This window comes from Cordyceps fumosorosea (assembly GCF_001636725.1).
Source record: "Cordyceps fumosorosea ARSEF 2679 chromosome Unknown scaffold_2, whole genome shotgun sequence".
NCBI classification, from domain to species: Eukaryota; Fungi; Ascomycota; class Sordariomycetes; order Hypocreales; family Cordycipitaceae; genus Cordyceps; species Cordyceps fumosorosea.
The window spans coordinates 700,609-724,816 of NW_017387302.1; the positions used below are offsets into that span (position 1 = coordinate 700,609).

At 54.9% G+C, this 24,208-nt stretch overlaps 8 protein-coding genes across 8 annotated transcripts; 3 read left to right on the plus strand and 5 right to left on the minus strand.

Annotated features, from left to right (window-relative positions):
* Positions 1–391: 391 nt before the first annotated feature.
* ISF_01368 (tyrosinase precursor) lies at positions 392–2,947 on the plus strand (the record flags this gene model as incomplete). Its single annotated transcript, XM_018844975.1, has 8 exons — positions 392–585; positions 663–739; positions 803–885; positions 944–991; positions 1,071–1,415; positions 1,481–1,635; positions 1,769–2,717; positions 2,774–2,947. 8 exons carry the CDS (start codon positions 392–394, stop codon positions 2,945–2,947), a joined length of 2,025 nt encoding a protein of 674 aa, XP_018707741.1.
* Positions 2,948–3,319: 372 nt separating this feature from the next.
* ISF_01369 (hypothetical protein) lies at positions 3,320–3,681 on the minus strand (the record flags this gene model as incomplete). The annotated part of the gene is made up of 2 exons (XM_018844976.1): positions 3,320–3,426; positions 3,483–3,681. The coding sequence occupies 2 exons, from the start codon at positions 3,679–3,681 to the stop codon at positions 3,320–3,322; spliced, it is 306 nt and encodes a 101-aa protein (XP_018707742.1).
* Positions 3,682–8,167: 4,486 nt separating this feature from the next.
* On the minus strand, positions 8,168–9,692 carry ISF_01370 (hypothetical protein; the record flags this gene model as incomplete). Its single annotated transcript, XM_018844977.1, has 4 exons — positions 8,168–8,402; positions 8,486–8,717; positions 8,791–8,930; positions 9,001–9,692. The coding sequence occupies 4 exons, from the start codon at positions 9,690–9,692 to the stop codon at positions 8,168–8,170; spliced, it is 1,299 nt and encodes a 432-aa protein (XP_018707743.1).
* A 1,660-nt stretch (positions 9,693–11,352) lies between these two features.
* Positions 11,353–13,053, plus strand: ISF_01371 (serine/threonine-protein kinase RIO1; the record flags this gene model as incomplete). The annotated part of the gene is made up of 1 exon (XM_018844978.1): positions 11,353–13,053. The coding sequence occupies one exon, from the start codon at positions 11,353–11,355 to the stop codon at positions 13,051–13,053; it is 1,701 nt and encodes a 566-aa protein (XP_018707744.1).
* A 684-nt stretch (positions 13,054–13,737) lies between these two features.
* Positions 13,738–16,401, minus strand: ISF_01372 (Fungal specific transcription factor; the record flags this gene model as incomplete). Its single annotated transcript, XM_018844979.1, has 9 exons — positions 13,738–13,835; positions 13,898–14,007; positions 14,061–14,942; positions 14,997–15,242; positions 15,295–15,582; positions 15,642–15,882; positions 15,949–16,074; positions 16,146–16,200; positions 16,318–16,401. 9 exons carry the CDS (start codon positions 16,399–16,401, stop codon positions 13,738–13,740), a joined length of 2,130 nt encoding a protein of 709 aa, XP_018707745.1.
* Positions 16,402–17,122: 721 nt separating this feature from the next.
* ISF_01373 (GMC oxidoreductase) lies at positions 17,123–19,201 on the plus strand (the record flags this gene model as incomplete). Its single annotated transcript, XM_018844980.1, has 7 exons — positions 17,123–17,281; positions 17,347–17,542; positions 17,587–17,681; positions 17,733–17,846; positions 17,895–18,465; positions 18,614–18,754; positions 18,813–19,201. The coding sequence occupies 7 exons, from the start codon at positions 17,123–17,125 to the stop codon at positions 19,199–19,201; spliced, it is 1,665 nt and encodes a 554-aa protein (XP_018707746.1).
* Positions 19,202–19,411: 210 nt separating this feature from the next.
* Positions 19,412–21,026, minus strand: ISF_01374 (chromate ion transporter; the record flags this gene model as incomplete). The annotated part of the gene is made up of 3 exons (XM_018844981.1): positions 19,412–20,725; positions 20,792–20,839; positions 20,913–21,026. 3 exons carry the CDS (start codon positions 21,024–21,026, stop codon positions 19,412–19,414), a joined length of 1,476 nt encoding a protein of 491 aa, XP_018707747.1.
* Positions 21,027–21,485: 459 nt separating this feature from the next.
* Positions 21,486–23,397, minus strand: ISF_01375 (Arylsulfotransferase; the record flags this gene model as incomplete). Its single annotated transcript, XM_018844982.1, has 3 exons — positions 21,486–21,890; positions 21,943–22,581; positions 22,639–23,397. 3 exons carry the CDS (start codon positions 23,395–23,397, stop codon positions 21,486–21,488), a joined length of 1,803 nt encoding a protein of 600 aa, XP_018707748.1.
* Positions 23,398–24,208: the final 811 nt, after the last annotated feature.

The following is a 24,208-nucleotide window of genomic DNA, read 5'->3' on the forward strand; positions in this document are numbered from 1 at the left end:
CCAGCAGCGACCTCCGAGCTGCTGAACTCCTTGTCCGTGAAAAACGGTGGTAATTTCGGAATCGTCCAGCATCCTGGTCACCTAGCAGTTTCAGCCACCACAACTCCACTGCGTATCGCTCAACTGCAGCCGTCATGCTACCAAGTAGTTAGTAGGCCTTACGGATAGACCAGTCAAGTTCAATTTGCCGAGTAGCATTCAGTAGTTCGGCAGACCAGACCGACATCTCGCCTTGTTCGGGTGGCGCGGGCGAGATGCTCCAAGCTCCCAGAGATGCGTATTATATCTAGATGGGCTACTGCCCGCATCGAACCGAAAAACCCGTCCTCAGCATCACCAACATCAAGGTGCTCTACCACATTCGTTTTTCCTTCCTTCTTCTTCTTTCACCATGCATCTCCAACTGATCCTCTCCGGCTTGTTCCTGACCCGCGCGGTCTCCGCCTCGGGCGAAAGCACCGCCGCCAATGGTGGCTACACCGGAGCCGTCACCGGCTATCTGGCAGCGAACGCGACGGGCAATGGCGGCGCGGTCCCCATGAGACGGAGTATCACGGAGCTGGCGACTGAGGCTGGCCCTCAGTGGTAAGTCGGTCCCGAGAAGCTGGCTCGGCCCGGGAATGGGAAGCAAGGCAAGGCGCTAATCCGAGATGATGTTGCAGGGATCTTTATGTTCAGGCTATGCGCACCATGTATGATCGCGATGCAAGCGAGACAGAGTCTTACTTCCAGATCGCCGGTAAGGCATAAGGGAAGATCTGAATCAGGCGAGTATCATCTGGCTGACAGACTGACTCTCTAGGTATCCACGGCCGACCCTTCAGGGAGTACAATAATGCAGGAGCCAAGAGCACCGATGGCTGGTCTGGTTACAGCACCCACGGAGTAAGTTGAACCTGCCAGGAGACCCTGTGTTGTTCTGTCACTCTAACAAGGAATGCAGGAAAACTTGTTCATGATCTGGCACCGACCCTATGTCGCCTTCTACGAGGTATGTAGTCTAGTCCCCCCAATCATCCATCGCAGCCCGAGATCATTGACGGCTTACACAACCCGCCCTCACCACACAGCAAAACCTCGTCAAGGAGGCCAGGACGCTGGCCGCCGCCTACCCCGAGAGCGTGCGCTCCGAATACCAAAAGGCCGCCGAGGACCTCCGCGCCCCGTACTGGGACTGGGCGGCCGAGCCGTCCCTCCCGGCCTGCGCGCTTCCCGAGAGCGTCCAGGTCAAGGTCGCGGCCAAGACGGGCGTCGAGACCAAGACCATCGACAACCCGCTGTACACGTACAAGTTCTCGCAGGACGTGAAGCAGGGCAAGTACGGCCAGTTTGAGACGAGGGACCGCATGTACCGATGCGACAGCTCGGAGCAGGCCAACGAGAACCTGGTCAAGCGCAACTACAAGGGATTGGTGGTGAGTGGAAGAAGAAGCCTGTCCGAGATGGCCACTTTTGCTGATGCTGCTTTTCTCTTCTGCAGTATGATACATTCACCATGGCCAAGTCCTTCTCCGAGTTCGCCACGACGGCCAGCAAAGGTCGTAGTCTGGAGGCTGCTCACAATGCTCTTCATTGGGACGCTGGCTGCGGCGGCCAATTCATGGACTCTCAGTACTCTGCCTTTGAGCCGCTGTTGTAAGTTGACTCGTCCTTTATAGATGACATGCCCATCCATCCATCCATCCATTCACCATCCATCCATCCATTCACCATCCATTCACCATCCATCCACCATCCATCTATCCATACTAACCTCCCACCCCCCCAGCATGCTTCACCACGCCAACGTTGACCGTCTCTGGGCCTACTGGCAGGGCATGCACCCCGAGGCTACCACCTTCAACGGCGCCTACCAGGGTCAGTCTCGCTACAACACGCCCTCCGGATCGATGATCGACCTCGACTCGCCCCTGCAGCCCTTCCGCCAGACCAACGGCGAGTGGCACACGTCGCGCTCCGTCAACTCGTGCAAGAACTTTGGCTACACCTACCAGGGCCTCGAGCACTGGAGCAAGTCCGAGACGCAGATGCAGCAGAGCGCCGTCGAGATCATCAACTCGCTCTACGGACCCCCGGAGCAGAACAAGCCGCTGCCGCCGGTCTCGCCCGCCCCGTCTGCCAGCCCGGCCCGGACCACGACCAGCAACAACGCGCCCGTCACCAGCGGCAGCGGCAGCAGCACCCAGGTGAAGCCGCCCTCGACCTCTGGCGGAGTGAGCTCCAGCGGAATGGTCACCTCCGTCCGCCCGACCACCAGCGGCAGCAGCAGCCAGCAGCAGTCGACGACGCCCGGGACCAGCAGCGGCCCGTCCTCGGCCGGCCCGTCCTCGGCCTCGTCGCTCCGCACCACCCTGGCCACCTCGGTGCTGCCCTCCGGAAACAACTCCGTCCCCGCGCCCACCACCACGACCGCCCCCGGCGTCAAGCCGACGCTCCCCGTCTTCGCCAACAAGACCGAGACCGACTACAAGAAGTACTACGCCGGCATCAGCGTCGACGTCGCCTACCTCCCGCACCGCCCGTGCGCCATCGACATCTCCATCGGCGACACGCGCGCCGGCGGCATGGCCATCATGAACATGCCGGAGAAGGGCCTCGTCTACGACTCCGTCTCGCTCACCACGGCCATCCACGCGGCCAAGCTGAGCAACACGACGGCCGACGGCAGCGACCTGGTCCGCCAGGTGCTCTCGCGCATGCAGGTGACTCTTCGCAAGGTATGTTGCTCCGTTTCCGAAAGACGAGAGACAAGAACTGACATGGCATTGGATAGCCCGACGGCTCGACCATTGACGTCACCCAGCTCAACGGCCTCCGGGTCGAGGTTGAGGAGGCGGATGTCCTCCCTGCCAAGTCTCAGTATGAGATGCCGGAGGTCGTCAAGGCCAAGTCCCACGTCGTGGTGGACAAGCCCGTCTCGGGATGCTACGCTCCGTACTCCAAGTAAAGGGGGGGGGGGGGGGCTCGAGTTGAGTTGGAGGAGTCGTGCTTGACGGCTCGGTTACTTTCTACGGCGAGAAGAAGCCGTGATGTGTATTATTGACCTGATTTAATTACATACTCTCGTTTGGAAGATTTTCCTAGACTCTTGGAAAAAGTTGGAATATTTACAGTTGAAGAATTATTTTTATGCAAACAATGTGAATTTGGAAGCGCCAAGCAACGGAGACTAATAGGCTAGCTAATAGGGCGAGTAATGTTCCTACTGTAACTTGGTAGTTTGGAAGTACCTTTAAGTACTTTGTATTTGATCAGGCTATTTACACGATACTATCCTCTAGACGCAAGACATTACATTCATTACCTACCTACTCAACTATCAACTAGATTTAGCCTTGGCTTGCTGCACTACCCGCTGGCCTGTCGTAGTAGAGCGGAGGAAGAAGAATGCCAGCACTGCGACAACAGCAAGAATGATAATGTTTCCTTGGTATTCGTGTTAGTGTTTGCCGTGTTCCTTTTTACAGTATTATGCAACATACCGGCAATAAATGCAGTGATGGATTCAATCACGGATCCCACGCCACTGACCGTGTTGCCGACGAGGTGCAGGAGGGTGCTGAGCAAGCCAGTGACGGTGCTGAGTAGGCCGTGGATGATGCTGTAGATGCCGTTGAAGACTGACGCAATGGACTCGTAGACGAAGTGAAGCAGGTCGGAAATGGCGCTGGTGATGGCCATGTTGGCAGGATGCGAGCTGTGTTGTACTGGTGAATTGAGCGCCTTTGAGAATTAGATTGTCAAGTATATATTACAAATATTTGACAAGTATATATATTCATGGGTGAAATTGATAAAGGAAAAAAAAACGCCTGCGCTTTTGTGGTAGGGAACCGGACAAAGAAGCAGCTTGGCTGGCTGGCAGGCAGACAGACGTCATTGATTTTATCGTGTCGTAACTACGCACCTGATCATATCCCAGAGCAGAGACGAGAAAGCCTTGATTCGGCTGGCAAGATTATCGTTGCACCAGCTGCTTTGGGCTACGCCACCACTATTCAGTCTTGGTTTTGTCGCCCAATTACTGCATCACAAAACCACTCTGGAAAACGTCTCTCTTCTTGTGGCGAGTCCGATCGATGGTGGCAATCTAGTTAGTTGGTGGAAGCAAACGTCGTTGCCGCTTCTGCTGCAGCTTGCCACACAGGGGGTTAGTTACCTCAAGTCTATTTATTAGCTTGCCTTGTCAATATATGGGATTTGTGATGTGGCTTTCGTATTGCTAGGCATTGACGGACCTTTTCTCCCGATAACCAACATGTGTTGACGGCGCAAGTACACTTTCTGGCTGGTGCACTGTCTTGTTGATTGACAGTGAGACCTTGTTAATGATGCAGCTTGCAGGGAGTTAATCTCCTCGGAATAGCAGCGTCATACGACAAGAATAAAAAGAAATAAAATAATAATAATCATAATAAAAAATGGGCTTCCTCTACCTCGCAAAGGGCGATTGTATTCTACAATTTTCGGCCTTACGCATTCAACACGTCACCCGTAAAAACTCACACGTAAAAACTCACCTGTAAAAACTCACCTGTAAAAACTCACCCGTCATAACCGCACAGCAGCCCAACGACATTCAAGCCATTATCGATACTATCTACTTACATATCAACCCCTCTTATCCTCTTAATAAATCGACATCTCTGCTATTATTCATCCGTTGCCCTGCCCCCAAGTCAAGCCAAGCCATAGAATACCATTCATGGAGCAACTAAGCAGAGCGTCGCCGGCCTTGGTTGTGCCTACCCATCGTCAACACCCATTCTATCCAGTAGATTCGAGAGTGCCCGGATACGTTGGAATTTCCACTCCGACAGCCATTTTGCTCACGGCATTCTTCGGCGGGCTTCTCATCATCTTGACGACGACCAAATATTGTCTGCGAATCTTGAAGCCCAAGCTTTCCAACAGCGATGTCTGGACGGCCTCGTGGTTCATCCTCTGTGGCTTCATCCATACCTTCTTTGAAGGTCTGCACACCCAACCTCCTCTACTCTTCTGACATTATGACGCACCTCAATCAGACATCTGATCTGACAAGCTGTTCCAGGTTACTTTTCGTATCACTCTCTTCACATGGGGGGCCGCACCGACCTGTTTGGGCAGCTTTGGAAAGAATACTCGCTTTCCGACTCCCGCTACATGACCCAAGATTCCTTTGTTGTCTGCATGGAGACCGTCACTGCTTGCCTTTGGGGCCCGCTCTCGTTCATGTGCGCCTACATGATTGTCACAGACCACATCTCACGACATTCAGTCCAGTTTACCATTAGCTTTGGCCAGCTTTACGGACTGGCTCTCTACTACGGGACGTGTGCCTTTGAAGAGTTGGTTCATGGCGTGGTCCTGAGCCACCCCGCAAGAATCTATTACTGGGCATACTATGTTGCATGCAACGCATTTTGGCTCTTCATACCCGGCTGGCTTATTATTCAGAGTTTGAGGGAGATTCAGACAGCGTCTACGCTCAAAGCGCGAGCCAACGCAATAACGTCTCAAGGGAAAGATGGCTTTGACTAAAGATGATTCTTCTTATTATTGACTTGACTAGCAATATAATCGTATCTGATTGGGCCTATTAATTGGAAAAGGGGAGGGAGATATTATATGATGAGAAGTGTATTGCCGCTTTTTGCGCTGCCAAATTATGTGAAACACATCAATGATATTCCGCGTAGTGTGTTGGCAGCAACCTTTCACACAACCGTCCTATCTAGCTACTGAGCTTGATACTATCTAATCCAGAATTTGGTGTTGAAAAACCCCCGAGTACAAAGGCGCCTGTGATAGAGGGAAGCAATTAATTGATTTTGGCAAAGCTTGATTTGGCAGAGCCACGGAGGTAATGGAGGTAATGGAGGTAAAAACACCATAGCCGCTATATTTGCCTGGAATTGCGCAGGGAGCATACATAGAAGCCTTGTCAAGATGTATCAATCCCGTCCTGTTGGCATTTCCTGCTCACCAAATAACTTCAAATTGTCTCACACCGCAGGTCTGACTCGCCCATGATCCACTGCCTCATGACCTGCCCTGCCATCTGCCCTCGCAGTATTTACTCGCTCATTTCTGTGCACTCGGAATAAATAACCCTCGACGACAAAGTTTGCTACAAGGAAAAAGCTGTCATTTTTTAGTTAGCCCTGGTTCGTCAATGTGGGATGTGGGATGTGGGATGTGGACGTACAAGGCCAAGAAATTAAAAGCAGAAACAGCTTTCTTAAGTCCACAGTGGCCGAAACCAGGAGAATTCACATAGCACCGTTTGCCGCTCCAATCCTGCACCGACAAGATAAAGGACGTGAGCCAAAGATAGGATAGAGCGACGTCGAGAGGCCACAGATGCCCTCCATATCTGTCGATGCATGGGAGTATCATTCCAAATGTCCAAGCAACAAATGTAAGTACGGCCTATTATCCGCAAGATTAGCATCAAGCTCAACAAGATTCATCAAGGGTGAATACTTACAATGACTTCTTGATATATGACATGAGTGTTATGGGCAGCACTGTACCTACTGAGAAAGTAGGACAATATTCCCATTACCACCAAGGAAGATAGCCACACCATCAGGTGGTTGCCGAAGGCGAGAACTCGTACTGGTCCCTTGAGCATGATGAGACACGATAGGAATCGTATGGTAGTATTCGATGTAGAGACGATGATAGGAATCGTATGATAGTATTCAATGTAGGATTGATCAAATTTCTACGCACGAGTTTCTTCCAAGTAAACACGTATCCCGAATTTATTTTATAGGAAGAGCAGCTCCTGCGCAATCAGTACGTCTTCTCATTTGATTACTGAGACCAGAACGACTGTGAGTCATGTTTACGACATGGCCATGCCTATCCCTGCAGCCATATATCTTTGGTACGTCATGTCTGCGTGGCCTCGCGTTTGCAACATGACAGAGATCGAAGGTCAATGGCCTGGAAAGCAGCGTCTAAAATTGTCGTAGTTGACAGTATTACTGCTTGTTCCATACGATGTTTCGGAGTTTTTCTGCCGCCAGCGGGACATGTGTAGTCCAGGTATTCAAGCGCGAGCCTGAGCCAAATACGACAGCCAGAAACAAAGGCAGCAGCGTCATCAAAGTGTCCCATCACGTCATGGTGATGATCTGGAAATGTATTTCCAGATATGTATTACAGCAATTGCAGAGCTTTGGTACATGCGTGAATGACAATACACTAGTCTTCATTCCGCGCTGAAAAGATGGCAGAATCACCCTCTCCTGAGCGCCAAAGCAGCAAGCAGCTTCCCAAGTCAGTTGGCTCTGGTACGGGCCTCCAAGACACAATCAACAACTCAGAAAAGGTCAAAGTCAAAGAGGTGGGGCAACAATAGCGGAACAATATGAAGAGTAGGCAATGCTAACACGGGGTAGAAGGAATCAACCGACCGATCGGCGTGTCAAATAATGAAGCCCCGAAGTCAGTCTCCTTAATCTGAAAGCTACGTATATTTCACTAAATATGGAGATAAAGGAAGGGCTCGGAATCAGCCGAAAGAGATTAATTAGCTAGGTGGCGTCACGCAATTAGATGGTAACTTGGCTATGTGGTTGCAATTGGTGAAGGGGCGTGTTGAGCTGTGGCGATGGACGGATCAGCGCTGTATCGATCCGCCAATGGTGAACTCTAACAACTATAATTGAACCTCTATAGACAATTCCCGACTAGCATTACATGGCGACTAAGTTGTTCGTAAATTGACCTTAGATCAGAGACGTCGCTAGGCAAATATTAGCGAAGCAACTAAGCGCTTGTTTTTAGCAGGAAGTTGGAGCTACTTAGTTAACGATCACTATATGCTTATTCACTTTTATAGCTTTCTAACGGGTTAAATAGACTACTCTGGGTAGTATATTTTCTTTAAAGTAAAGACCATACACGGCCTTGACCGATGAACTCGTAAAGGTTGCTATATGAAAGAGGTGATGTAATACACGGGCACAGGCTTACGTCATGAGCTCAGCTGCTGTGCAAAAGGTGCCCAGTATCTCATGTCCTGTTCGCTCTCTAAGTTCTTAGGGGAGGAGGGTGGCTAAAGCCCTCTGGTTTACAGCGTCACATGCGGTCCTATTCTAAAGACTAAAAATAACATGTCCAGTCAAAGAAGAGAGTATCATCACCATACAAAGCTGTGTGCAATTACCATCTACCTGGAAGTCCTGGCTTCACCTAAGCTTGCACGGGCTGCTGACTCGAACATGGGCACGAAACCCAGTAATCGCTCGCCCCCGTGCAATTGGCGGTAGTGCGTGATGAGCTCGCATATGCTATCCGCGGCCTGCTTGCATACCGTGTCGGCGCGTGTGCCGTCCCTGGCAATCGGGACGCTCTCGAGGATATGCGGCGTCAAGAGGCATAGGACGCAAAAATGATAAAATGTGCTATAGCAAGTGTCGAATGTCAGCTCCATGAGCAATGGGGGAACAGCATCCAACCACGACTTCACGCAAAACGGGGTGCTTACTGAACAAAAAGGATCAATGACGTGTTGGTTTTTCCGCAGCCGCTGGTGTATTGAAAGAAGGTTTCATACCAGCGCAGGCCCTGACTGTATACTTGGACGGCGCCCTCAAACGTTGCCTGTTGCGGACCCGATCGCGCGAGATACGTCCATTCAGCCAGCTCGAAGAGCTTGGCGACAATCACGCGAGGATTGTCGGGTATCGAGCTGAGATCTTTGTGGAAGAAGGCATCATCTAAAGGAGTTACATGGTGAGTCGGGTGGACTGAAATTCTGACATGTCGACATCGAAAAACGCCGCTTCTTACCTATAATGCTATTGGATAAATTCAACTGAGACGGGAGAGCGGCCGTCTCAGTGTCTCCGACAGCCTGAAAATCGTCCATACAAACGCTTCGCGTATACGCGTCTAGCGTCATATTATAGTCGGAAATAAGAAAGAGGACTCTAGGAACAAGGGACAGGATGGTGAGTAAATCCTGATTCTTAGACGGCAAAAGCCGAAGCAGGGACATACCGATTTAACGAGACGGCAGCGCAGTAGATGCTTGCGAGCGCCTCTTTGTCCGCGAGGCTACCTTTATGTATCTCGCTCGACGGCTCCGCACGCCACAGCTCCGCTATTGCAGCGCAGAAATCGGCAGCAAACTCTCTCCCTTGCTGCAACTTATCGCAGGTGAGTGCGTAGAGCGATAAGACGCCCAGCGCCTGTATGTCGGCGACACGTCGTGGGCGGCCGGTGCCGTTGTGCAGCGCGATGATGGCCTCGTAGGCAAAGGCCTGCCCCAGGCTGTCCGGGTCAAGACTGCCCGGCGCGAGGAGCGCGGTCGCGAGGCGTGGATGGTCCTTGGTCAGCACCGCGCCTATGGCGAGGAGCGCGTCGGCAAGCGCCGTGGAGGCGTGCGTGGCAAGTTCGCGCTCCAGCTCACGCTCGCTGACGGGGCAGAAGGAGAGGCACTCGCGCGCGAGGATGGTGCTGAGCAGCTGCAGTAGCTGGGAGCGGTAGTAGCCGAGGTTGGCGCGGAACTCGGCCGCGTTGGCAGAATCGTCGAATGCTTCGAGACTGGTCGGGGGGCTGTTGGTTGAAGGACCAGCTGAGGGCTGCGAGCTTAGCCCTTCCATGAGCATCGAGGGCGGCGTCGCCGTGGCCGTGGTAACGGTTGAAGGCGTAACCCAGGAGGCGTCTGCAGAGATGGACAAACAAAGCATGGTCAGGACTAGCACCCAAATATCACGACGCAATAGAACCAACTGACAAAAGGATCGCTAGAGTGACGAGAAGCGCAGCATCTTTACCTGGTCTGAGACGACTCGCGGCGGCGGGCATAAGCGATACGAACGACGCGACATCAGCCCGCGACTGGCCGTCCGAGAGTCGATGCAATATACTGTCCAGCTGGGCCGCACTTGTTTCTTTTGACGAAATGCTATCGAGGAGGGCGTTATCGTCAAGCGTCGCCGACTGCAGTCGCGCCAGCTCCTCCCGCAGGTCGGCCTTGGAGACGCGCGGCGAAAAGACATAGACGCAGTCGAGGGCCCTTTCACGGCAGGCTTTGCACGGATTCGAGCCGTCGCCATCGCACTATACAGATCCGCATAGGAAAGGGGGTCAGCCAGGCGAATACGCAAAGAAAGAAGCAGGCATATAGGGTACAGGGAGGCATGGGCAGTGTCCAAGGCTCACTCTTGCCGTGCGGGGGCGGGGGGCCCATGGGGACAGAGTTCACAGGCGCCATGCGTTGCGGATTCCTCGCGCGACGACATACTAGCGAGCTGATGTTGTGCTCTATCGGATGCACCAAGTCCTCGTGGCATCTCCTTGAAGCATGGGAGATGCGCAAAGAGGAAACGAGAAACGGGGCGGCCTATTAGTGACGCGAGAGGGACTCCAGACTTGGCAATCGAGGTGGTGGCCAGCTTGACAGATGGCATTGGCCGCCAACCTCCTAGCTCCAGCTGTCGAATCCGCCCGCATTACCGGCCGCTGGGCAATAGAGGAAATGGCTCGATTGAAAGTTTTAGAGGTTTGAGGATTGGACAGGCTGGCTCTTTGCGGGCACCGTTGGCGATCAACGTGCCCACCAATGAGAATGAGGATAGATGGGTGCGGCGCCGAAAACATGGGGTCAAGTCCAAAGCTATCAGTAATCTTGGCGAAACTTTGAGGAGGGAGGGCAGAAGAAGCAGCAACTGTAAGGGGCCTCCCTCCTCTTCGTGAACTTTGGGCTTGCTTGTTTCAAGTCACGCGACAAGAGCCATGTCAGCTGCGGCATGGTACAAATCCATCGCTTTCCTTATCGGCACCTATACGCGGCTGCTATCCGACTATACAGAAGATATTAAGAGTAGTGTGCTAGTTTCAAAGTTATAACTTATTCTTACCCTTCTCTACTTGTAGTTACTATGGTAGAGTCACTGATCTATAACCACCGCCTACCTAGTTAGGTACTAACCTGAGTGTACTCAGGCGGTACTGAGTGAGTGTACTATCCAGTATACAAAGAGTTCATCACATCCTGTCAACCCTCAAGTCGAATCTTGAAACAAAGTAAAACGACACCTACACCAGCCGCTCAAACTCCCTCTAATACCTCCCTTTATTCCATTTCAATTCAAAACCACTCCAACTTCTCTATCCAGCAGACAAGCAAGCACCTCGATAGCCCCCAGGCCAACACTCTTCTACTTCTATCTACCCCACTAACCCACTTTGGGCCGCTATCCAGACCAGACCTTCAACCCCTCCAAAGAAAAATTATCACGATAAGATAAAACCACTGACTGACTGGGACCGCCTATACACAATCCACAGCCACAGCCACAGCCATTCAAACTTATCCCACGACTCTTCTTCACAAACCAACACATCATGGCAGCTTCTACCGATGCTGCCCAATCACCCGCGGCACCTCATGAGCCCCCATGCACCTACACCGCCAACAACGGCTACGACAACAACGGCAATGACGAGATCCCCGCGGGGCTGCGCCAAGCACACGATGCCCAGCTGACAGAACACGAACGAATCCAAAACTACTATCTCTACGGCGAAGGCGGCTCCGACCTTGAAGACTACGACGAGCCGGACGACGCCATCCTCGACGGCGCCTCGGGCAACCTAACCAAGACCTACAACCGCCAAAAGCACCAGCAAGACACAAATGGCGGCGCCGGAGGCTCCAACCCGCAAAAGCCCACGGCCAACACCTTTGCCAGCGTCGACGACCAGGTCGCCGAGCTCTCCAAGCACGCCTCCAAGATCCGCCTCGACAACGTCAAGGACGGCGAGGAGCGCGTCAAGGACAAGGCCGACCGCGCTACCACCGACCAGGTGCTCGACGCCCCGACCAAGATGACTCTGCTGCAGATGATCAACGGCGGCTTCGTCTCCGAGATTCACGGCGCCGTCAGCACCGGCAAGGAAGCCAACGTCTACGGCGCCATCCTCGTCGACCACGACGCCGACCCCGACGCAGCCCCGGCCGTCACCCACCGCGCCGTCAAGGTGTACAAGACGGCCATCCTCGTCTTCCGCGACCGCGAGCGCTATATCGCCGGCGAGCACCGCTTCAAGGGCGGCTTCGACAAGGGCAACACCCGCAAGATGATCAAGCTCTGGGCGCTCAAGGAATTCCGCAACCTGCGCCGCCTGCACGCCGCCGGCGTCCCCTGCCCGGAGCCCGTCGCCCTCAAGCAAAACGTGCTCGTCATGGGCTTCCTCGGCGACCGCCGCGGCTGGGCCTACCCGCGCCTGCACGACGCCGCGCTCTCCGGCGACGACGTTGACGAGCAGTGGCACCGCCTCTACGTCCAGCTGCTCGGCCTGGTCCGCCGCATGTGGCGCGTCTGCCGCCTCGTCCACGCCGACCTGAGCGAGTACAACCTGCTATACCACGACGGCCGCATCTTTGTGATTGACGTATCGCAGAGCGTGGAGCCGGACCACCCGCGCGCCCTAGAGTTCCTCCGCATGGACATCAAGAACGTCGGCGACTTCTTCCGCCGCCGGGGCGTCCGCGTCCTGCCCGACCGCGCCGTCTTTAACTTCGTCACCGCCGTCGAGGGGCCAACTGGAGAGGACGCAGAGGCGGCCGCGGCGGCCGTAGAGAAGCTGTACGACGCGGTTGACGAGGCCGCCGATGAGGACGCCGCGGCCCGCGACGAGGTCGACAACGAGGTCTTCCGCAACCAGTACATCCCCCAGACCCTCGAGCAGGTCTACGACATTGAAAAGGACGCCGCCGCGGTCCACCGCGGCCAGGGCAAGGACCTGGTCTACAGCAACCTCCTCGCGGACCAGGTGGTCGAGGGCGAGGCGGGCGAGGCCGGGAGCAGCGCCGCCTCTGACGACGACGACGAAGGCGCCTCTCTCGGCAGCGGCGCTGATGAGGGGGACGATGAGAGCCGCTTCGAGAAGGGGACACCCCGCGGACACCGCTTCGAGGACAAGGACGAGAAGCGCCTCCGCAAGCAGGCCGTCAAGGAGGCTAGGCGCGAGAAGCGTTCTGAGAAAATGCCCAAGTACCAGAAGAAGGCGCTCGTGGCCAGTTCCTCCCGGAGAAAGAAATAAACGAAAAAAAAAAAGATAAATAAAAAAAGACAACAAAACAAGAAAACACGGCCTGCCTCTTTATAGAATGGAACCTAGGTCATGGATGGGAATGAACAACTCTTGATACGTTTGATGACAATACACCACTGGATAGAAAAAAAGACAACGAGAACTTTGCATGGAACAAGGCGTTATTTGGGATTCCGATGCATTCAGGGTGAGGAGACCTCCGGTTTTTGGCGTCGCCAATGGACACGATATCAAAAATCGAATGATGAGCACACACAGTCGTCGAGGACTCTGGTTCGTCTCGATGTGCCCCGGGAGTCTTTGGCTGGTTTACCTGTCATGTGCCCTGCTGCGCATGCTCATAACCGCTTTGGTCTTTCTGCTGGACGCATCGATTCCCTCCAGCCCGGCGATCCGATCATGGCATACGCGAGCAGTCTTGACCGGCTGTGAGTGTGGCTGATGACGATCAAAGAGAGCGCTGACGATTTTGATGAAGAGGAAATAGAAAAGAGTAGAACAAGGTATCTATACATGGACAATTCTGTTTTTCCAGTGCCAGCTAGTTGAAAAATAGAAACGGAAGTTGGTTTCTCCTCAACCCACCCAGTCCCATCATGTTTGCGGTCATAAAGCAAGGGCAGTCCGTACGCACACATATATACTAATTATATCACACAGTCCCTTGTCGGGTTAGAAGTACAGCTGATGATGCGGTTGCCCTGGCGGAGGCTGCGCCAAAAAGTCAAAATTCATGGGCTCAACTCCAGTGTTCCAAGGATCAGCCGATTCTACAAAATAAAGCGCGTCAGTTTCTCGCTCGAAGACAGGTTCGTCCGGATATACGACATACCTCCCCATATGGATTCGTACAGATCCATGGGCGCCATGAGCTGCGGCCCTTCCGAATTGAGCGAGTCGAAGCCAGCCGGCATCGGTACCTGCTGCTGTGCAGTCAGAGCGCTGAAGCGCATGTTAGTCGCGGAAACAAACAAGACACGAGGAAGATGACATACTTTTGGAAATCCTGAAGCGATGCGCCGTTTTGCATCTCCGCCATGGCGAGCGCCGCATCCTCGCGCGGATCTGAACCGGGCGGCAGGGCACGGTACTGCTGGTACAGAGGCACGCCCTGAACACCCGGAGGCAGCTGCATCAGCGGCGTGCGGGTGCCGCTTCCGCCCGCAGATGAGTCGCCGTCGCGCTTAAAAGTGCTGATGCTACCGTGATCGTAGATGCTCTTCAGCGCCGTGAGCGCGCGCCACAGCGGACCAGACAGCTCGATGTCCTTGTCCGTGCGGATGACGTGCGGTTCGGGAGAGCTGACGTCTTTGGCAGCGGTGGCAGAGAGAGCCGCAATGAGATCGCCCTGTAACTGTCGCACTTCAGGGTCCGCTCGTGTGTCGCACAATATGCCAAGCAGGAGCGCAGATGAAAGCCCATGGTACGTAAAGGCCCAGCTCCGTGTCGGAATGACGGACAGTTGATGCATCGCTAGAAACATTTTGACGGTCTCGGTGAGGTTGACCACGCATCTTGCCGCCAACGCCTTCTTTTGTTCTAGGCCGAGGTTGCAATTTCGTCGGAGTGCTGGTCTGCAGGCAACGGAAATGACAAAGGACGTGTGCAGTCGAATGGCAAAGTACTGAAGACGGTCCAATGCCGTCTTGCACTTGTCCTTGTCCTTCATGTGTGCCGATGCTCGAGTGCGCAGGGCCTCTACCGCGTCACAGTTTTCCACTATTTCTGTGTACGAAGGTGTCGCCATGGCGTCTGGATTCAGGCGTCGCGATATTATCTCGATGAGATGGTACATCATTTCGAGATACGCATACTCGCCCTCTGAGGATTGTACTTTGACGGGGATTGAACAGCTGGGGAAGTTTGTCATGGGTGACCTAGCAACCCGTCAGCCACGCACTATGAACCTACCAACAGAATGCCTCGCCTACCTATCAAAAGATAATGATGTGAGTGTATCATGCCACACACACTTCCACCACAGCTTTCTTCGTGTCATCTCTTTAGTGTTTTGCTCGCCGTTTTCGTTTGCATCGGGGGCGTTGGGTCGATGGAGCCCTAGTGACTGTGCTAATCGACACGTGAGGCCAGTGAGTGCCCAAGAAGCTTCGGCCTTCATGTCGTTGAGGAGAGTAAAGCTCAGCAGGAGCAGCGCTTGGATGGAATCAAAAGACGGCCTACATCTCGGGTGTTAGGGCTGCTTTGCACAGGCGACTGGAACCAACCTACCGTAGTAGAAAGTTTGCAAGGCGGAGAAAGTGGAAGGATATCTGGAGGTATTTTTGGGAATCACGAGTGCGGATGTGGTATGGCGACTCGTGGTACTGAGAGCCTACAGCCAGGACCGCAAAAAGAATGGCCAGCCAGGAAGCAGACACGGGACGCGAGGACTTGTTCGGCTTTGACGCATTGCGAGAGCGCTCCTCCAAGTAAACCATGAGCTTCGATTCAAAATCGTCAATGTCGACCACAAACCCCCAGAATGGTTGCGGAATCTCTTTGTAACATCGAAATAGTCTAACTTGATGTTAGCATGATGGGATGGGGTAGCACAGCGCAATGCCAGGGAGACCAACTTCATAACCTCCCGATCCGAGGGCAGCTCAGTCGAAATGTCTTGCGCTATGCGATGCATGTGTTGCTGCGACATGAGCGGAAAGGGGGCGGAGTTGTCTAGACCGAGTATGGACTTCATGTCTCTGCGAAAGTCTACGCTATCGTTTTTATCGCTGGTCGTAGACTGCTCACGCAGTAGCGCAGGGATGCTGTTCTGGCCGACGTAGCGATCACTGACGGGCTCTGCCTCATCAAGAGCTCCTAATTGCCCGAGTTAGATAACAGGCACCGGGGGCTGCAACCAAATGAAATCGAGACGAGGCGTACCAATGGCTCGCGGCCAGCTATCTTGACGATCCGACTTGCGGGAGGACTCTGGCTCTGGTTCTGGCTCCTCCGAATGCTGTCTTTTCCGGTTGGTTGTTGTCGTTGACGGTGTGCTGCCAGCCTTTCCTGTTGCTGATGTGCGATTCGGCTTATATGAACAGAGCTGGGGGTGTTCACGCCTTACACAGTTTTCGCACGGATGTTTGTTGTCGCACTTGACTTTGCGCTGGCGGCAGGGCCAACAGGCAGTTCCTGCGCGGACCAGTTAGAGAAACACGAGGCTTCTTTTTTTGTCTCCTCTCGAGCCATTTGCTAAAGCAACGGCCCGGTCGAAAAGCAAACCCGGCGTGAGAGCCTACCGTAGCGCACCTTGCGGTGGGAATGAATGATGCGGCTGACCTCCTCTGGCGTCAGGTCATTCACGCCGCCTTCCTCGGCGGCACGCTCAGCCATGATGCATCGAAAGTCACACGGCCTGCCTATTATATGCTGTTTATCGATGAATTGCTAGACACAGGCTATTTCCGAGATCGCGAAGTTGGCTAGGACGATGCGGAGGTGACCCAGTGACAGATGCCGAAAGCCGAGAAAGAGCGAAACGGCCGTGATGGATCAAGAGTGGGGGAAACGCGCCGTACAGTGCGCAGCCTGGCATCCTCACTAAACACTGTAAGCTACGCACTGTCCCACCCGGCCCCTACTCCGTTACTACAGAGCCTGAATCCAAGCTTCGACCAGATTATGAGCAAATGCCTTCTTCCACGATTCTTTATCCTCTGTTATCATTAAACTGAATCTCTTATCGTCTAAGATAGTCTCAAATATATCTCTGAAAATCCTACCACCGATTTCGGCCCATATACTGCACCTATGCTGCAATACGGCTGATGCTACAGCTGCACTCTCGCTCCGTCGAGCCCAAAACAGCTATAATCGACCCTTGTTATGAATGGAAAGCTCATAATATTGTACTCAGCTCAATCAGCTGCACGAGCGCCCGCCATTCCAGCACCTGCATTCTCAGCCTCCATGAGCCTGCAGGGATTCCACAGTAGCTATGGAGAGTTTCACTCGCAGCGCCGATGATAAAGAGCAGCTTGTCCCTCGTAGCGAGACCGTTGCTTGTGTGCTCTCCTCACACTGACATTGGTAGCTACAGCTCCCCCGCTTCGTGATGCGCGCCTCAACCTTCGCCGCTTTTTGCAGCATTCTGCTGTCTCCCAACGCCGCCGAAGCGACTCTGGTCACAGATCAGGCTGCGGTTGCCATTGGCAAAGAATTCGACTTCGTGATAGTTGGCGCTGGCCTTGCCGGTCTTACAGTTGCCAATAAGGTATCGTGCGGTGAAGGGAACGCCTTCTTGAACGCTTTTTTGGTGTATTCTAACCCGCCCACTAGCTGAGTGCGAAGAACCACTCCATACTCATCATTGAGGCTGGCCCAGACGGATCCTGGAACGATGCGATCAGATATGCTGGTGCGCTGTCTTGGCCTCCCGCGTTCTGTAATCGAAACTACTCCCAATACGACGAGAATGGCAACAAGATGCCAAGGCCCATTGCCGCAGGTGGCTGCATTGGCGGCTCAACGTCGAGTATGGTACCCAAGTCCAACGTCACACGTTGCTAACAGCTCAAGTAAATGGCATGGTTTGGTATAGGCCAACCCGAGCCGAAATCGATAGGTTGGAGACCTTGGGCAACCCAGGCTGGAATTGGGATACACTTGAACCAGTAACTGTCGATGAGGGCGTATCACGTTGAGCTCTACTAACGCATCACAAGCTTATGGAAGCAATGGAACGTAATACCCCCCCTACCGAAGAGCAAGTTCTACAGGGAGCATCATACGACCCGGATGTCCATGGCTACCACGGTCTAGTCAATACTTCGTTTTTTGTAAGACACGGACTCCGACGTATCGGGCTCGCTAACGCGAAATCATAGACTCCCATGCGGATACCGAAAGCTATCCGATGGTACAAGGAAGCTCTTCCGGCAGCCTTCTCGGGTTTGAGAATTGGAAACGATCTGTCTAGCCGCACGTCTGTTGTATCTGCCTCCACTTCCTGGACGATATGGCTGGAAACATCGACGGGAAGAATGCGTCGGAGCTCTGCTGCCGACGCTCTGCTCTGGGCGCCTTCGCAGCAGCGCAAGACACTTACGGTGCTGGCAAACCATACAGTCGCCAGCATCCTCTTCGACCATGGCACGACAACCGCTCGCGGGGTGATCTTTACTGACGCCGCTTCAAAAGACGCACACAGAAATATGTATAGAGTGCAAGCCCAGAAGGGCGTCATACTGGCTGCCGGCACCTTGGGTACTGCCCCGATTTTGGAGCGATCAGGAATCGGCAACCCGAGAATCTTGACAGCTGCCAAGGTGCACCAGCTGGTTGATCTTCCAGGAGTTGGCGCGAATCTCAATGCAAGTGCCTTTGATTCCATCTGCGGCATTAATCCGTCATTGACCTTTACAGGACCAACCTGGAGTAATGGCGTCGGCATTGGTCGTACAGCGCTACCAAAATGACACGTCCGTAATTGATGGTCGCAACATCTTTGGCCCGGAGATTTCCCTCGTCAACATTGATCAGCTGTGGCCAAGCAGTAAGTAATACTCCGTCTTCCAGTTGTATCTGCATGCTGACTACTGCAAAGGTGCCTCTTCGATCGCTGCCTCGCTTGCACAGCCATCAACTCTGGAATCCAGGGCTCAGTCTCTGGTGAATTCCGGCGCTGCAGTGAACCTCGAAGGCGCTAGGATGATTCTGAATACCACCATTGAGCTCATTTTGAAGAGTAGATGCAAGTTACATGCCATTCTACACAAGACTTGTTCCTTGCTAATCCACTGCAGTGCCCATTGCAGAGGTTGTTGCCGCAAGCTACCCGACGTCTCTCTATTGTCCCTTCTGGCCCCTCATGCCACTTTCAAGAGGTCATATTCATATTGTTTCATCTGACCCATTCAAAGAGGCAGTCATTACACCTCGATTCTTGACCGATGTTTTCGACCAGCAAGTTGCGATCGCTACTGTCCGAAGAATTCGCAACCTCTTTTCTGACAAGGTATTTGATGGAATTGTCGAAGATGCCTACCACTACCCTCCACTCGGTCGGAATGCGACAGACTCAGATTATCTCGAGTGGTTACGCGACACAGCCGATGGTGCAAGTCACTGGATTGGTACGACGGCCATGTTGCCGAGGGCACTGGGCGGTGTGGTAGATTCGCGCCTACGGTGAGAATATTTGCTGTGAGTATATAATGGTAAAAGAGATTTACTAACTGTACAAGGGTCTATGGAACAAAAAATCTCCATGTTGTCGACGCGGGAATCTTGCCGTTACAGCTGACCTCGCACACCATGTCTACGATGTATGCAGTTGCGCAGAGAGCAGCTCAGATCATTCTCGAGGATTGCTAAATAGCGGTGCTGCAGCATGCTGAACCTTCTAGCTTGAGACAATTGCATACCAGATCAATCCCATGACACAGCCGAGAAGGATCGCAGTAGGCGGGTTCATGCCAAACCAGTAGCCTCCCACGTACGAAGTCGCCGTCACCACCACCCACCACGGCTCGACCGCCAGGCTCGTCCCCTGCTGAAACCCCTCGTCAATGTAGCCAATCTGCCAAATCCTGTACACCGCCGTGTATATCAAGCCCACAGCGACCGCGTTCAGCCCCTTGAGGAACGACTTGACGCCCGGCGACCCGCGCACCGCGCCCCAGACGCCCATCGTCCCGTGCACCATGACCAGCCCCGGCGCGAAGATGCCCGCGAACCCGAGCGCCGCGCCCAGCGCCGGCCGCTCGCGGAGGACCAGCGCGCCCAGGTACACGGCGAAGTTGAAGTTGGGCCCCGGGAAGCTCTGCTGGACGGCGAGGCCGATGAGGAAGTCGCGCGGGCGCACCCAGCCCTCGGCGACGACGTACTCGCGTAGTAGTGGGATGACCACGGGCCCGCCGCCGAAGATGATGGTGCCGGCGAGGTACATGTTGGCGAAGAAGCGGAAGGCGAGGGACGATTGCGCGGCGGCGGAGGTGCCGCGGAGGACAATGACGACGACGAACGAGGCGAGGAAGGCGAGGATGATGCCGAGGCCGACGCGCCAGGACATGCTGAGCTGGTGGCTCGCAGGGACGACGCGGGCGGCGCTGCCGTCGTCTTCCTGGGTCGGCAGCTCCCTCGCGGCGGTGGTCTCGTCGCTGACCACGTCGTGGTTTGCAGTGTAGTCGTCCCGGCGCACGCCCTGCGCGTCCACCCCGTCACGCATCTCCACGGGCCTTGGCTCCCCCGATCCACGACCGCTGATCCGCTTGATGACCCTCACCGCCGCCGCAAACGAGCCGTGCAGCCAGCGAAGGTCGTGCGCGACCGCGACGACGCCGCCGACCAGCATCAGCAGCGGAAAGTACCACAGCGCGTTGTACAGCAGCCCGGCCGCGCCGCCACCAAAGACCAGCAGCCGCGTCGTCTTGTTGGTGATGGCGCGCTCGGAGAGCTGCACGGCGGCGAGGACGATGATGCCGACGGTGGCGGCGTTGAGGCCAGAGAGGAGCGCGTAGACGGGCCGCGGGAGGGCGTCGCCGACGCTGGCGACGCCGAGGCCGAGGCCGAGCATGCCGAGCGCGCCGGGAAGGCTCCAGAGGAAGAAGGACAGCACGGCGGGCAGGAAGCCGTCGTGGAGGAGGTTGATGCAGTAGTGCATCTTGGTGCTGGCCGGTCCGGAGAGGGCCTGGGAGACGCTAAACAGCTCTTGATACTGGAGGGGGGGGAGGGCATTGTCAGAGGAATGGCTGAGGCATGGGCAAGAGGTATTCTGACTTACGATTTGCTCGTCAACCCATTGCAGCTTCTCCACGTAGAGGGTATGAAACTAGAAGGGTCAGCCAGCATTTCAATCCAGTCACTTTCTCCTTTGTCAGGACGAAGAAGCTCGGACGACGTACAATCTTGAAATGCACTGGCGGACCGCCAAAGGCAGTGAATCCGAGGCTCCAATTATGCTTCACAGAGCTCCATAACCGCTGCTGGAGGGTGCGGCCTGCGCGAGGAGTCGGCATTGTTCGCGTCTAGCGGGCGCAAGAAGTTCTAATGCTATTGCTTGCCAGGTTTTGGCTGCTTGAAAAAGTTGAGGTTTCCAGCACGGGGTTGACTCTATTGCGCAATTCGGTGGCTTGCCGCTAGACTGAGCTGCCAGCACGTGGGCTTGGCGGCGGTTATTAAGACTCATAGTAGTTGAGGAAGAAGACGAACGGAAAAGAAACCAAGGTGGTAGATATTAACATGATATGGTAGCATAAATCTTTCGGTAAGAAGGAATGAATGATAAAGACGTCAGACATTGGCTTTGATTGCCAACGTCTCTGTCTTGGTCTAGATGATGCCGTGACCTTGATCCAACGCCACAAGAAACAGGTAAAAAAGAGAAATGAAAAGAATGCAATTGGTATCCAACGCCGGAAAGCCAGATGAGTAGAAAAACGAATGCAAATGCAAATGCCGTGCAGATTAGACTTTTTTCAAACCGCGCTGCCGACCTTTTCGTAGGCGCCGTGATCCGCTGCCGCCTGCGCCGCCGAGGAGCCGCCGCCCTTTCGCCGCCAAAAGTAGTTGACAATGTAAAACAGCATCGAGACGCCAAATATGGAGCCGCCCATCGCGCCAGCCGCCGCCGTCGCCTTGACCGGCGGGTTGACCGTCGTGATGCCGCTCGCCTGCATCACCGCCCTGCCCGTGCGCATGTCGTACACAAACGACGCGCCCATGACATCGCCCGCCGCCGACAGCGCCGCCGCGCCAATGTAACGCCGCGAGACCCCGCCTTCGCCGTTGTCGAGGGTGATTTGCGTCTCGAAGCCGGTGCGGTTCGCCCGCGCGATGACGTTCTTGTAGTGGCTGACCGTGTCGGGGGTGTCCGAGGCGAGCTAAGAGTGTCAGAAGAAAAGCGACCCGGGGGGAGGAAAAGAAAAGACTCACAATGGCCCAGTGGGAGACGTCGGTGGCGCCGTTCCAGGAGACGTACACGGTGGCGCCGGCGGTGCTTCCGGAGGGCGCGTCGACGGCGACGCTGGGCGGCCAGGTCGGCTCGCCCTGCCATCGGTGGCGGCTGACGCGGTACGTCGCGTCGTGCGTCGTGATGCTGGCGTCGTCGTCGGAGCCGAGTCGGACGTCCATGACGGGCTGCCCGGCCTTGTTATACTCGACAAAGGCGGCTGCTGGGCTGCCGTCGGACCCCCCCCACGCGACCATGGCGTGGCCCTCCTTGAGCAGCTGCACGCCACCGCCGCTACCTGACCTGACGCCGCCCTCGGGGCGGTGGAACTCCTTGACGAGCTCGACCGTCTTCTGCTCCAGATCGAGCCGCAGCCGCAGACCTCTTGAGGCGGCGGGGCGCCCCGTCGACGACCGCCCGTGGTTGTCAAACAGCACGACCTCGTCGCCGCCGACCAGCTGGGCGTCGTGCTGCCAGGCAAAAGCCGTCGCGTTGCCGCCGTGCATGTCCTTGAAGTCACTGTTCTTGCCGCCCAGGGTCCAGACGACGTGCCCATCCCGGCCGTCAATCATGGCGAGGGCGGACAGGTGGCTGCTGGAAACCAGGTAGTTTCCGTCCTCCGACTGATCCTGTATCAGCAATCGTTCCACGAGGTTCGTTGAATCAGCCGCGTTACGTACCTTTTCGACAGAGGTCAGGTGGAAAAAGTCAAACCCTGCAGGGGAGCCCACGCCAAAGTCCGTGTCGTACGTGGCGAAGGAGTCGCCGAGGTTAAAGTGCTCGCGAGCGCTCCACGCGAAGAGCACCTCGTTCGTGGCGGGATCAATCTCCTGGAAGCCGCTGTCCTGGAGCGGTGCATCCGCCGGGCCGCCGACCGCCGAGCAGTCCCAGCTCACCGTCTCGTAGGTGGCCAGCAGGACCGTGTCGTCCCGCGTCACCCGCATGTCCGGCACATCGTCCCGGAGGTCCCGCGAGCCCTTGGCGGTGAAGTTGTACTTGAGCTCGTACTTGCTGTCGTACATGAGCCAGTGGCCGTCGCCGCTGCGGTTGCCACCCGCACCACCCGAGGCCTCCCAAAAGGTCAGGTATTTGCTGCCGTTGAATGTCTGCACCGAGGAAGCGTACACCTCGCCGTATTGCTGGTCGGCGTACACGAGGCTCAGGTCCTTGCCGCTGAGGATCATCGGCGCGGCCTTGGTCTTGTCGTGCGAGGAGGCGCCGATGAAGATGTAAGAGGAGTCGTCCGTCTGGCTCTTGTCCCACGAGGTCACTTGCAGCACGGGGGCGACAACGTCGCTCGATCGGAATCTCTGCTGGGCCAGGCCGTTCGTTCCGTTGCCAAAGGCCGCGTTCCTGGTACTGTCGGGTCGGTTCGCGGCTGCTCCCCCAATGGAGAGCAGCACCGCTGCGGCCGCAGCAGCTGTGTGTTTCGATGGCATCCTGTAGCTCGTCGTTTTCGGGAAAGCTAGGGCAATGTCTGCGTCTGCTTGCAATGATGCTCTGCTCTGGCTCGGAAAATCGGTTCGACCCTGGTCTGGCCACGCTTCGTAAGGAGAGAACAACACCCGTCACCTTGGAAGGCCGTAATGTCAAGAAAGCAAGCTTGCCGTTTGCACCAGGGAATCGGATATGCTGGGATCGCCAGTTACAGCAGGTTTATGCAGAAGCTAACTAAAACACAACGTCGACAAGCAAGCGACATGCGAATACTGACCCCCCGCATGCAGCTATACCTCATAATAGCTCATGGCCAGGGAAATTACGTAGAGGTACTCGAAATATTGTTTTATCCCGTAGATGCTAATTCGTACACTATCAAAATGACCATGGTTCATGAACCAGGTCTAGCGTGACGTAGGCCCGCAGCACCCCGGGCAGACAAGCCAGGGGTCCTCAGGACAAAAGGGGAAGACTGGACAAATAGATACTTTGTAATAGGAATAATAATAAGCTGCCGTCACTCTGTTCTGTCCCTCGGATTCATCATTATTCATACTTTGTACCTCTCGGTTGTCCGACGGAACATGGCATGCTGTCACTATTTCCATTGTCTTCAACTGTCGCTTTCAATCCGATGGGCCCAGAATTTATTTTCATGACAACATTTCTTTAGACAGGGAGGGTCCAAGATCATGCAAATGAGCATGGGGACTGTAAATGAGCCATGTCACGCCCCGATGCTTCCGAGCTTCCATCCGGCGTCAAACCAGTCCCTTGGCATACATTGTTATCTGACAATAGCAACCGGAT